General features: G+C 35.1%; 1 protein-coding gene across 1 annotated transcript; it reads left to right on the forward strand.

Annotated features, from left to right (window-relative positions):
* Positions 1–414: 414 nt before the first annotated feature.
* LOC139892009 (uncharacterized) lies at positions 415–2515 on the forward strand. Its single transcript, XM_071875041.1, has 5 exons — positions 415–509; positions 656–707; positions 799–1050; positions 1156–1281; positions 1658–2515. The coding sequence occupies exons 1-5, from the start codon at positions 415–417 to the stop codon at positions 2513–2515; spliced, it is 1383 nt and encodes a 460-aa protein (XP_071731142.1).
* Positions 2516–14342: the final 11827 nt, after the last annotated feature.

Genomic DNA, 14342 nt, shown 5'->3' on the forward strand with positions numbered 1-14342 from the left:
TAGGGTCGTTACATCCTCCCTGCTGGTAGGCTTATACGCTAGGGTTTTGGGAGGAGCTTCTTTTGATGGATATGTTTGAAGTTCAAACTCTGATGTCTTTTGTATAATATAATAATAGTTATTTAACATAACACCGGATGATTTTTAATAACTGTGTGATATTGTAAAACATAATTATGGTTATGTAAGTATTATATGTATAATATTTCCATTGTGTATTAAAAGAATGGACGGTGTTACAAGTTGGTATCAGAACGTGTACACATGGATGTCATGTTCCCAAACCTTCGACAGTGTGTCAAACATATCTTTAGGAGACAAGCTAAGTAAATGTAGAGAATGGTATGATAGTCTATAGGTACTAACGGATTATCCACTAAGATTTTGTAAGTTGATGTGTAGTACAGGTGAAAGATGACTGATGAAAGGCAGGATGTCCGAGCTCCACCTACCCCCGGAATCTTCAGAGCTCCACCTGAAGGGGAAGACTCGGACACTGATCAGCAAAAGTACATCCAACGATTGGAGAGTTGATTGAAAGAACCCCGAGACTGGATAACTGAGCTAGAAGGTATTGTTTCTACGGGTACAGTGACGGGTAATGATGATACTGTACCTCCAAGGTTTTCTGTACCTCAGTTTGGGTCTGCATCAGGGGGAACTTCATCACAACCACAATAGTCCCAAGTTCCGTTGCCATTTCTACAGTTTCAAACGCCACCTCAAAAACATTCACAACCTCAATAGGGATACCAAAATCTGGGTCAAGTTATGTATCCTTATGTGATCCAAATGTAGAAACCACCAACAACTGAAACAAAGAAGAAGTGTACATTCAAGCAATTCCTTGATTGTAAGCCTCCAGAGTATGTCGGTAGTTCTAATCTGACTGAAACCTTTGATTGGTTACGTGAGGTAGGCCGAGCATTGGAAGCCTGTCAATGTGAGCCCGAATTACGCGTAACTTATGCCAGTAGATTGTTGAAAAGGAAAGCAATGGGTTGGTGGGATTCAATAACTTCTCAGATGTCAAAGGAAATGTTGAACCAGGTGACTTGGGAATAATTTGCTGCTAAGGTGTGCGAACAGTATTGCACTCCTTATGAGATCTCAAGAATGAAGTGAGAGTTTATGAATATGAAGATGAACAGATAGATGACAATTGATGAAGTGATCGAGAAGTTCACTGACAAGCTTTGCTTTGTACAACAGTGGCTTCCAGATGAACAATCTAAGATTGATCAGTTTGTGGAAATGATCTTGCTAGAATATAGATCATTGGTAAGAATGACACCTTCGTTACCTCAAGCTTTTGCAATAGCCAAGATGGTGGAAGGAGACATTAAGGCGGCCAGAGAAATTTAAAACGAACCAGTGATGCAACCAAAGCAAGCGTCAAGTCAAGGTAGTTTTAAATCAAAAAATCTCATGGTGGTCAACATAAGGGAAGATTTTCCCAAAGTGGTAGTAGTTCGAACCAGAGGCTGTGGTGCAATGGTTGTAAATCGACTCATGCGGGTCCTTGCACCAATTTGACAAAGAGGTGCATGCGGTGTGGAGTAATGGGTCACGATATCCAGGCATGCACATTCAAAGAAAATGTTTGCTGGAATTGCCATAAATCAGGGCACAGATCAGTTGATTGTCCATCTGCAAGAAAGATGAGTTCTGGGGTAGGGGCAGAGCAAGGACAGCGTCAGACGGGGGATCTTCAGCTTCGTCAACTGGACAGAAGCGTAAGACTCCTCCAAGACCTATAGCAAGAGCCTTTCAGATGTCGGTAGATGCAACTACTACTTCCGACGATGCTATCACCGGTATGTTTTTGGTTAACTCTACACCTGCTCGTATATTGTTTGATTGCGGAGCCAATCGTTCTTTTATGGCTACCAGATTCTGTGATAAGTTAAACTTGCCTGTTTCTATGTTACCTGAACCTTTAGAAGTGGAAGTAGGCAGTGGTAAGACTGTTCCAGTTACAACATCTGTGTCTGGAATAAGTATAGAAATAGATGGGAGTATATTTCTGGTGACTTGCTTAGTGATGCCCATACCTAGCTTTGATGTAGTTCTAGGTATGAACTGGTTGAGTTGCCATAAGGCAAGTATACAATGTCATAAGAAATTGATTTCTTTCCCTTTGTCTGATGGGACACGTGTTATAGCCCTGGGCGAACGGGGTGAGTTTGGTTGTCCTTTGATTTTGATGATGAAGGCTAGGAAATCGTTAGCCAAGGGATGTGATTCGTTTCTCGCATATGTAATTGATGCTAAGAAAGAGAAAAAGATGATAGCTGATATTCCAGTAGTGCGTGACTTCCCAGAAGTATTTCTAGATGAATTACCGGGTTTTCCGCCAGTTAGGGAAGTAGAATACAGAATTGAGTTGATGCCAGGATCTACACCAGTGGCTAAAGCTCCTTATAGGTTAGCTTCGTCCGAGATTCGCAACATGATGACGCAAATTCAGGATTTGCTAGATCATGGGTTTATACGACCGAGTTCATCACCGTGAGGTGCTCCAGTGTTATTCGTGGAAAAGAAAGATGGTACGCTCCGAATGTGTATTGATTATGGGGAATTGAACAAAAGAACTGTGAAGAATAAGTATCATCTTCCGAGGATAGATGATTTATTCGATCAGCTTCAAGGAGCTTCGTTCTTTTCGAAAATAGATTTACGTTCCGGGTATCATCAGGTTCATGTTGCTGAATCTGATATTCCAAAAACAGCATTTCGTACTAGGTACATTGATTATGAGTTTCTGGTGATGCCGTTCGGGTTAACGAATGTGCCAGCAATTTTTATGGATTTAATGAATCAGGTGTGTCGACAGTTTCTTGATAAGTTTGTCATAGTATTTATTGATGACTTTCTGATCTATTCAAAGACAGAGTCTGAGCATGCTGATCACCTACGTCAAGTATTATAATTGTTGAAACGAGAACAGCTATACGCCAAGTTTTCCAAATGTGAATTTTGGTTACGTGAAGTTCAGTTTCTGGGTCATGTTATTTGTCAAGAAGGTATTAAAGTGGATCCATCTAAAATAGAAGCGGTAATGAATTGGAATGCACCGAAAAATACGACAGAAATTAAGAGTTTTCTAGGTTTGGAAGGGTATTACCGTAGATTTATTAAGGATTTCTCTAAGATTGCGGGTCCATTAACAAAGTTAACTAGAAAGGATGTATCTTTTCAATGGGGTGATGAACAGGAGAAAGCATTTTAGACATTGAAGCAGCTATTGTGTCAAGCTCCAATATTAATGTTACCCGAGGGTACCGACGATTTTATGGTATATTGTGATGCGTCATAAGAGGGTTTGGGTTGTGTGTTAATGCAACAAGAGAAGGTAATTGCGTATGCTTCACGGCAGTTGAAAACTCATGAAAAGAATTATCCAGTTCATGACTTAGAAATGGCGGCAGTGGTTTTTGCTTTGAAGCTATAGTGACATTATTTATACGGTACGCACTGCGTTATTTGTACAGATCACAAGAGTTTACAGTATATCTTTTCTCAGAAAGAGTTGAATATGAGGCAGAGACGGTGGCGAGAATTAATAAAAGATTATGATTGTGAAATCCGCTATCATCCGGGTAAGGCAAATGTAGTCGCCGATGCTTTAAGCCGAAAATGATCCATTGACAATGTAAAATTTATGTGAATAGAAATTGTATCGGATCTGATCGAACGCTTGAAGATAACTCAATTTGAAGTCTTGAGGGATGAACATTTAAAATTCGAGCTTTTAGTCAGGAGAAAGAAGGATTTAATTGACGATTCTCGTGGATTAAAAACCTTCAACAATCGATTATGGGTTCCTTTACTCGGAGAACTGAGGGAATTAATTACGAATGAGGCGCACAAATTAAGATTATCCATTCATCCAGGAAGTACAAAGATGTACCATGATTTGAAGACTATGTATTGGTGGCCAACAATGAAGAAAGACATCACGAATTTTGTGGAAAAATGTCATATATGCGCCCAAGTTAAAGCGGAACATCAAAAACCCTATAGATCATTACGTCAATTAGAAATTCCAGAATGGAAATGGGAACATATAACGATGGATTTTGTAACCAAGTTACCCCGAACCCAGAAAGGACATGATATGATTTGGGTGATTGTTGATCGATTAACCAAGAACGCACACTTTTTGCTTACTAGTGAAACGACATTGTTGAGTAAATTGGCTCAGTTATACATAAATGAAGTTGTAGCTCGGCATGGGATACCATTATCTATTATGTCAGATAGGGATTTGAGATTTGTATCTAACTTCTGGCAGAGTTTACAACAAAATTTGGGTACTCGTGTTAATCTTAGTACATCGTATCATCCTCAGACGGACGGTCAAAGTGAACGAACTATTCAAACATTAGAGCATATGTTAAGAGCCTGTGTATTGGAATATGGTGGGTCATGGGATTTTCACTTACCATTGATAGAATTCGCATACAATAATTTGTATCAATCGAGTATCGGCATGCCACTCTATGAGATGTTGTATGGTAGACGATGCAGAACTCTGACTTGTTCGTTAGAGGCCGGAGAGAAACAGTTTGCCGGCCCTGAAATTGTACAACAAACCGCTGATAAAGTTGCAATAGCTCAAGAAAAGTTAAAAGCTGCCAGTGATAGACAGGAAATGTACGCAGATCCTAGTCGAAGACCAGTGACATTTTCTGTGGGTGAGCGTGTGTACCTGAAAGTATCACCGTGGAAAGGTGTAATTCGGTTCAGTAAACGCGGAAAATTAGCCCCAAGGTATATAGGTCCATTTAACATAAGACATATATTGAACGATCAAACCGTGGTTCTAGATCTTCCCCAGTGTTAGCGGGCATTCACGATACATTTAACATATGTTATCTTCGTAAGTGTAAGGTAGACGACGAAAGTTAGATTCTACTATCGCAGGATTTAAAGGTTGACATGAATAAAAAGTTAGTAGAAGAACCAATCAGGATTGTTGACAGAAAGGTTACCAAGCTACGTAAGAAACGTATACCAATGATACTTGTAGAATGGAAACATAGTTTGGGTTCTAATTTGATTTGGGAAACAGAAGAGCTAATGAAGGCTAGATAGCCTCAATTGTTTGTCTTGGACCAGATTTCGAGGACGAAATCTTCTTAAGGGGTAGATTTGTAACAACCTCGAATCGGGCCTAGCGCTAAATGACCTTTTTACCCTGAGTTAATATTAATTTATTAATATTAGTGATTTTAATAATTATGGGTTAATAATTATTTGATTAGTTACTTCTGTGCGCTTTGTGACAAGGGTCACAAAACAGGTTTCGTTATGTGAATTGGACCTTGTTAGGGTCACCTAATGAGGTACATTGTATTTTAGATAACTGGTAAATACCCGTGTGTAGTGGGGAATGGGGTTTTCTCATAGTGAAGAAACCCCTAAATGAATATATACACCGTACATTCTATTCTTTCCATTTTTAGAAACCTCAACCCTAAAACACACTCTAGCTCCTTAAATTCATAAAATCAAAAGTGCAAGATCAAAACTTATGATTTCGTTTATAATATTCAAGTGTTTTCAAAGATCAAAACAAGGTAAACATCATTGAATCATTGAATCATTGAATTTGATAGATTTAAAGTGGGTTTTCGGTTAAAATAGGTTTTGATGATTTTTGGGTTTGATTCTTGATTATATGTGTTTGTTATGCTTAATTGATGTTAGAAATAGTTTCTATGTGTGTTATGTGGTATTCTTGATGCATTAGATTGCCCAAAACATGCAAAAATCGAGTTTTGGGTGCTAAAAACGCGAAAACAGCGAGCTGGAACTGATTTTCAGCACCCACACTTTTGACAGCTCAACCATACGGTTGAGCACACTTTTGATGGCTCAACCACGTGGTTGAGGGCTCAACCGTACGTGTGAGGCCTCAGCCACGCGGTTGAGCAGTGGTCAGCTTTTGGTAAGATTAAAAAAGGTGTAACTTTTAAACCGTAACTGCATTTTTGACGAATAAACTATCGTTGGAATCGTCTTGAGATCTACTTTTTAATGATATGGTTTTAAAACACTAAATCAAACTTTATTTTAGGTAGAAAAAGCTCGAATTGCTGTTATGCTGCTGTTCTTGCTCAATCGTGCGAGTTAGGCACTCACCCGTGCGTGTAAGTTACTAAATCGTGCGAGTGAACTTTAAAGTCACTCTTGGTAGTAGGTTGGTCAATCGTGCAATTGAGGATACTCGTCTATAATGACCCGTCCAAATCCATTTGGACGAATGCATCATTGATCGATTTCATAGTGAGGTACTGACCTCTACATGATACGTTTTGTAAACATTGCATTCTTTTGAAAATGCACACCATAAATGAATATCAATTTCCAAGGTTTTTTGGAATCTGATGATTGCTACATATAGACAATCACCGTAAATAATAGTTTACCATAATACATTAGTTGACAATGCAGTCAAAATAAGATACATGGTGATGATTTTGTGAATGCAAAGTTTTCTCGAATAAAGCATGTATGACTTCATGCACATAGCTTGTATAACGTATAAGCAAACAGCGGAAGACTTTTAGGAACTTGAGAATAAACATGCTTAAAAGTGTCAAAACAAAGGTTGGTGAGTTCATAGTTTTAATGTTGCGCATAATCTGTATATAAAGGTGGATCACAAGATTTCAGTTGTTTCATCCAGAAACGTTTATCAAAATATTCTACAAGATTGAGCACCCTGGTAACTAAACTTTAACGTTATAAAAAGTACCCCTGTTTTAACATACATGCAACCAACATGTATAATACACGCACTCCAACGTGTACTAAACTCAAATAGCATACGTCTGTTTTATAGTTCAGGCTAGGGTTTCTAAACCTGGAACAGACGGGGATGTCAAGCCTTATGGATCCATATATAACTACTCGCGCCCATCAGTTCTTATAACCGGCAGTTACTAGTTACCAAAGCTAAGGGATTTTTGGTTCAAACTCGGTGTAGAATTTATATGTACTTGTATCCATTGCATTTAAAATAAAGTGCATGTATTCTCAGCCCAAAAATATAGATTGCAAAAGCAATTAAAAAGGGATCTATAAACTCACCTTAGCAGCACATAAGGTTATTCACCAAAATGTGACCGAAACTCGGAATGCAAAATAACCGTAGATCTCAACCTATAGAACATATGTTGGTCAATACATGTCTAACAAGCTAGGTCAGGTCATAGTGTATCACAATCCTAATGCTCGAGACCGACATGCAAAAGTTAACAAAAGTTATCTCAAAAGTCAACCTGACCCAATATGATCTTTAAATCTATACATGTTTATTGACATAGTATAAGTCTTGATAATTGAAAGAATTTATAGTTTATCAAACTCAAAATATTATTTATTTCAGGAGCTATGTTATATTTGAATTATCATGGCAATCGAACATATTTTACTATTTCACATATTTTTCTAATACTTGTAAAATCAGATTATATTGTTTATAAAGCTTTAAAATATGATAAAACAGTCAACTTGACAATTGTTCAACGAGACGTGCCTTATATAAGAATTCATTTACTCGACTAATAATATTTGGAAATTCAATTTATCAATCTCATAGACAAGTTGTTTAAATATCAATTTACTGTTTCAAACACAATTTCAATTAATATTAATCATAATTCAGTTGACCATAACTTTTAATCCGTTTCTCGAAAACACACGATTTCTAAATGAAAAGTTATTAATTTTTCGACAGCTTTCCAATGACATGCATATCATATACCTTATATCAATAACATATGTATCAAATTCGTGATTCATCATAATCTATCTAACGACAAAATTTAAGCATACAAGTATGCATAAACATATATATCGAGCACTAGACATGGATACACTACTAAATATATAAAAGATAAGATATGAATGCTCACGTATCAATATTGTGATTCAATATTGCAGGAAAGTACGTAGACGCAACGAAGATGATAAACACTAGGTTTGACTTGCGAACAATATCCATGAACATTAACCATAACCTTCATAGCTATAACACATAGTTTCCTTAGCTCTATCTCGTTCATAAAACCCGTTTTGAAATAATTCTCTCATGACCCCGTCGTAGTATTTTATGTATATACTAATAATAATACTAATACTACTAAAAATAATATTAGAATTAATAATAATCTTTATTAATAATCTTTATTAATAATATATATATATATATATATATATATATATATATATATATATATATATATATATATATATATATATATATATATATATATATATATATATATATATATAACAGAGCGATTCAGAGATGTGTGTGTTCTCTCGAGCCAAAAACTGTCGAATTTATAGATGTTGCCAGGAATCTCACCCCATGCGATCACATGGGTTTCATGCCCATTTGCCATGCGATTGCATGGCCAGTTGGTACGCACCCAATATGTTTTATTTTCTTGTTTGTCGACATATTTTTTTTACTGTAGTAAATAGTGTTTTACTGTAGCAAGTCATTTTTTTACTGTAGCAAACATATTTTTTACTGTAGCAAATAGCGTTTTACTGTAGCAAGTCATTTTTACTGTAGCAAATTGTGTTTTACTGTAGCAAAGTCATTTTTACTGTAGCAAATAGTGTTTTACGGTAGCAAAGTCGTTTTTACTGTAGCAAATAGTGATTTTTGAAAACACTGTAGCTTTTCGGGTACTGTAGCAATTCGAAAATACTGTAGTAAATTAGTGTTTTACTTGTTCATCTTAAACGTTTTAGTTAACTCATCTAAATATCAATCGAATCAATAAACGAATGTTACTATCGTTTACTAAATAACTTGAATTTTTATATATGTATATATCTTTATTTAATATATATAAATCAGTTTTTAAATACACATTGCAAGTTATTTATGAATTATTAATATTCCAATATATATATATATATATATATATATATATATATATATATATATATATATATATATATATATATATATATATATATATATATATATATATATATATATATATATATCTCTCTATTTACAAATAGATGTTCGTGAATCGTCGGTCAATAGTCAAAGGTTATCTGAATATATAACATTAGTTCAAAAATTTTGAGAATCAATATTACAGACTTTGCTTATCGTGTCGAAATCATATAAAGATTAATTTTAAATTTGGTCGAAAATTTTCGGGTCGTCACAGTACCTACCCGTTAAAGAAATTTCGTCCCAAAATTTGATTGGGATGGTCATGGCTGACAATAAGTATGTTTTCATGACTCATATGAGTTGGAAATTTGAGTTATATCATTAGTGGGTACTATGGATAAAACAATTTGATTTTTGTGAAGAGTACAAGTGAAGTTATCACAAAAGAGTGAAAATGAGTAAATACATGTTCGCCTTAACTGGTGACGTAGTCACGGTTGATTTTCGGAATTCAAGGGATTTAGAGAAAATCTTCGTAATAAGATTTGGTTCTTCGGTAATTAAGGAAATTAGAATCTTCTTTGGTTAAATGCGATAATCTGTTTCGATTGCTCTGTCGGATATTTTACTATAAATCCACTCCCTTCGTTTCCTTATTTCCACAGCTCACATCTTCTATTCTTTCTCCCTCAATTCATACTTTAAAGTATTCGTTAATATGCTCCATCCAGTTCTGGTTCTTGATATACTCCTAACTTTCATATCTATCATTCTTCTTTTTCATCTACCGCCGGAGGAATCTATTCACTTTTACTATACTCTTGGCTTTATAGTGTTTTTAGTTCTCCCATGTCTTTATGTTGCAATACTTATTGATATACACAGTTTGTAATTTATGTGTTGTCGTCGGGCTTTATATCTTTCCTTATTTTTCAGAGTCCCTGCTTCTGTCTTTCTATAATCATCGACATCTACAGTTAATGCTCTCTCCTATTTGCTGCGATTTATACCCCCATTTCTATTTCGGAGCTTCATGCTCTGTTTTCCCTTCTATCCATTAAGCACCGCATGTAATGGACCAGAATTCGCAGATATGAATTTCAGAATGAACATAGTTAATGTTCTAAGAAGAAAATTGTAATGACACGATCTTGATTTGTCAAATTACCAGAATACCTCGGAAAAGGCCGAATCATCAAGAAAAATATTTTCTTGATAGTTTAAAGGTTAAATAGAATGAAAGAGTTATGTAACATGGTTCATGATGAGGGTATGATCTGTGAACCTTTATCACGTTCCATTAGAAACTCAGCATGACTTACTGTAATATAATCACGTTGATCAAGTGTCATTATATTATACTAACTCATTCTTCAATTCCCAACATTACTTCAAAAACATTCATATTTTAAATTCGAATTTTTCAGATTTTAGAAACTACAACAGTTTCCTTTATGATGGAACACTGTTAGCGCGAAGAGATAAATGATTTCAGATAAAAATGGTTATGAAAATATCTTCAAAAATATCGAGGATCTTTATAATGAAAGATACGATGATATTTTAGAATTTCTAATATCGAAAGATGATAAAGAATATTTATTCGTAAAGATTTAGAGTCAGGAGCAAGGTATTCGATAATGACTTCAGCAGATACTGAATCATTTGGATTCTTTGAAGGCAGGTTTAGTCTTTGTGATTTATTCACAGCCTCCTTCATGGTTTGCTCAATCCGTTTTCCAGCTCCAAACCTTCTATTTTTCTGAGCTTTGCCAACACATTATTTTTTATCATCAAACTTTTGACTGTTAAGGTCGTTTACAGTTTTTGCTGCTTCATCAGCATTTTTCCAAAATTCAGAGAACTAGTTCGCAGTTTAGGGTGTTTTTCAGAAACTTCACATTCGAAGTGTGTAAGTCTAGGAGATAGACGTTATATGTACATATATAACTGTTGGCGTAGAATTGCTGAAAAATTCGAGAATAACTTTTAATCCGTTTCTCAAAAACACACGATTTCTAAATGAAAACTTATCAATTTTTCGACAGCTTTCCAACGACATGCATATCATATACCTTATATCAATAACATATGTATCAAATTCGTGATTCATCATAAACTATCTAACGACAAAATTTAAGCATACAAGTATGCATAAACATATATACTCGAGCACTAGACATGGATACACTATTAAATATATAAAAGATAAGATATGAATGCTCACGTATCAATATTGTGATTCAATATTGCAGGAAAGTACGTAGACGCAACGAAGATGATAAACACTAGGTTTGACTTGCGAACTGTGATGAACCGGAAATTTCTGACCAAATTTAAACTTTATCTTTAAATGATTTAATGTTTCCGACACGATAAGCAAAGTCTATGAAGTTGAATCTTAAAATTTTAGAACTGTTTCATGTATTAAATTACATTTGACTGCTCTCGACGATTCATGAACAATTATATGTATGTATATATATATTGCTACAGTAAAATGACTTTCCTACCGTAAAACACTATTTGCTACAGTAAACACTATTTGCTACAGTGAAACCGTATTTTGCTACAATGATTTGCTACATTAAACACTATTTGCTACAGTAACACTATTTGCTACAGTAAAATACTATTTGCTACAGTAAACACTATTTGCTACAGTAAACACTATTTGATGTCGGCGAACTAGCAAACAAAAACAGGATAAGGCGGCCATGCGATCGCATGGCAAAAACACTGAAAACTCATGCGATCGCATGAGGTACTGTAGCAGGCCACATACTATAAAAGCTCGATTCATTCCTCTGTATTATTATTTTTTATATTATTATTATTATTATTATTATTATTATTATTATTATTATTAAGATTAATATTATTATTATTATTAATCTTATTATAATATTATTATTAGTAGTATATATACCTAAAATACTACGACGAAGTTATGAGCGTGTCACCTTCAAAATAGGTTTTTGAGCGGGATAGAGCTAAGGAAATTATGGGTTATTGTCAAGGAGGTTATGGGTAATGTTCGAGGGTATATTTGTGAATCAAATCTAGTGTTTATCATCTCTGTTGCGTCTACGTACTTTCCTACAATATTGAATCTCGATATTGATACGTAAGCACTCATATTTTATCTTTTATACATTAATTGTGTATCCATGTCTAGTGCTCGAGTATATATATTTATGCATGCTTGTATGCTAAATTTTGTCGTTAAACAGTTATGATGAATCACTTAGTAAATACATATATTACTAGTAAAAGGTATATGATATACATATTTTTGGAAAGCTGGCGAAAAATCAATAACTTTTCATTTAGATATCGAATAATTTTGATGAACGGATTAAAAGATATGATCAACTGAATTATGATTAACGTTAATTGAAATTGCTTTTGAATCTACAATTAAGATTTAAACAACTTGTTTACGAGATTGATAAATTGGATTTTTGAATATTACCAACCGAGTAAATGAATCCTTATATAAGGTATGTCTCGTTTTGTTGAACTATTGTCAAAATTGACTTTTTGAAACGACTTTGGATAACTTTTGTATGGACGGTGTTACATCACCCCCTACAGTACTCCTGTTGTTTATCAAGAGACCAACAACTGGTATCAGAGCTTCAGTCTTAATAATTTAATATCTTGAATCTGAATTCTCACATGGCTGCATATTCAAATACAGCTTACCTTGAAAATGGCTCATTCAATAGACCACCCAAATTTGATGAAGATGAGTATGAAACTTGGAAGGCAAGGTTCATGCTTCACCTTGTGTCTATTGACCTACTCATGTCTGGCATTGCCACAGATGGTCCATTCATCCCAACTGAGACTATTGATAGTGTTTCAGGTACTGCAAACACTCCTGCCATTCCTGGCAGAGAAGTTATTCTCACTCCAGCAAAATGGGATGCTGAGGACAAACGTCGTGTTGGACTTGATTCTAAGATCAGAACCCTATTGGCTATAACATTACCTAACCATTTGTTTAAACTGATTAAGGGAAAGCTGAATGCTAAGCTTATGATAGACTATCTTGATGTTATCTATGAGGGCATGGATGAGGTTAGGCAGAACAAGATTATTGCTTTGAAAAGAGAGTATGAGATGTTCTTTGCCTATAAGAGTGATGCTCTTAAGCAAACCTTCATTAGATTTAACTCCTTAGTTGCTGACCTGCTTACTTTGAAAATCACATATACTAATTTTGAACAACTAAACAAATTTATTGACTCACTGCCTGCTAAATGGAAACCTGTTACCGAACCTCTGAGAACCACCCAGACTTTAAAGAACTTTAACATGTCTTCTCTCTATGGTACACTTTAGAACCATGAGAAGGCAGAAGCTAAACTTGAACTTAACTTGAAAGAAAACTTTAAATCTGCCCCCACCACTTCAAAATCTTCTAAGACAGATGATACTTCTCTTATTGTTGCAGCTAAAAAGAAAGCTCAAAAAGCTTTACTGGTTCAAAAGTTGATGGCAGAAGAAGAGTCAGCTGAAGATGAGGTGGATAGTGGTACTGGGTCTGAAGAAAGCAGTGATGATGAAGATGATGTGGAAGGGTTTGCTGAAAGTATGCCTTTGCTGGCTAGGCAGTTCAAAAGGTTCAATCGTAATAGAACCAGCAAGTCATACAAAGGGAGTAAGAAACCGAGTGCTAGGTATAGTATCAAATCAGTCAAAGGTCCTAAATTTGAGTGTTACAATTGTAGGAAGGTTGGACATTTTGCTGCTGAATGCTTGTCCAGGAAACCTTCAACATCACATGCTAACTCCTTCTCAAAAGCTGATAAGTACAAAAACAAGTACAAAGCTATGAAGGCTCAGATGAAGGAAAGTGCAAAGGCTGATAAGAAGGGAAAGAAGCCAGAAAAGGTTCTAGTTGCTGAGCATCATGATTGGAATGAAACCAGCTCTTCTTCATCTTCTGACAGTGATACTGATGATGATGGTGCTGGTTATGCTTCTGGTAAAAAGCTGTGTTTAATGGCCAAGAAGGTCAAGGAATCTGATGAGGATGATAATGGTAGTACATTTATGGCTGATATGAGGGAAGTTGACCTGAAAAAGGATTCACCTCAATAGAAATATGAAATGCTTTATCAGGTTGATACTTTTCGAACTTATACTGATGATGAAAAAGCTGAAATGTTTGACTACCTAAGAGTTGATTTGTGTACAGGCAGTAAACGTGAAGAAGTTTTGAAAACTGATAACAAATCTTTAAATGAAAAACTTAAAGGCAAAAATGATGAAATTAAAATCTTGAAAGATGAAATTTCAAAACTTGAAAAACAAAATTTTATTTTAAAGTCTCTTCACGTTGAGGCATCAGATGTCAAGAACCAGCTAAACGATCTCAAAAATGTTGTTGCTT

The sequence above is a fragment of the Rutidosis leptorrhynchoides genome, chromosome 1 (assembly GCF_046630445.1).
Source record: "Rutidosis leptorrhynchoides isolate AG116_Rl617_1_P2 chromosome 1, CSIRO_AGI_Rlap_v1, whole genome shotgun sequence".
Classification (NCBI taxonomy): Eukaryota; Viridiplantae; Streptophyta; class Magnoliopsida; order Asterales; family Asteraceae; genus Rutidosis; species Rutidosis leptorrhynchoides.

What these genes read in the sequence shown, in the direction of transcription:
- LOC139892009 (XM_071875041.1), top strand. Translation starts at nt 415, where the DNA reads ATGACTGATGAAAGGCAGGATGTCCGAGCTCCACCTACCCCCGGAATC. An exon ending in CAAAGGAAATGTTGAACCAG is followed by an intron (nt 1,051 to 1,155) that starts GTGACTTGGGAA and finishes ATGAACAGATAG; the next exon opens with ATGACAATTGATGAAGTGAT. An exon ending in TGCTAGAATATAGATCATTG is followed by an intron (nt 1,282 to 1,657) that starts GTAAGAATGACA and finishes TCCATCTGCAAG; the next exon opens with AAAGATGAGTTCTGGGGTAG.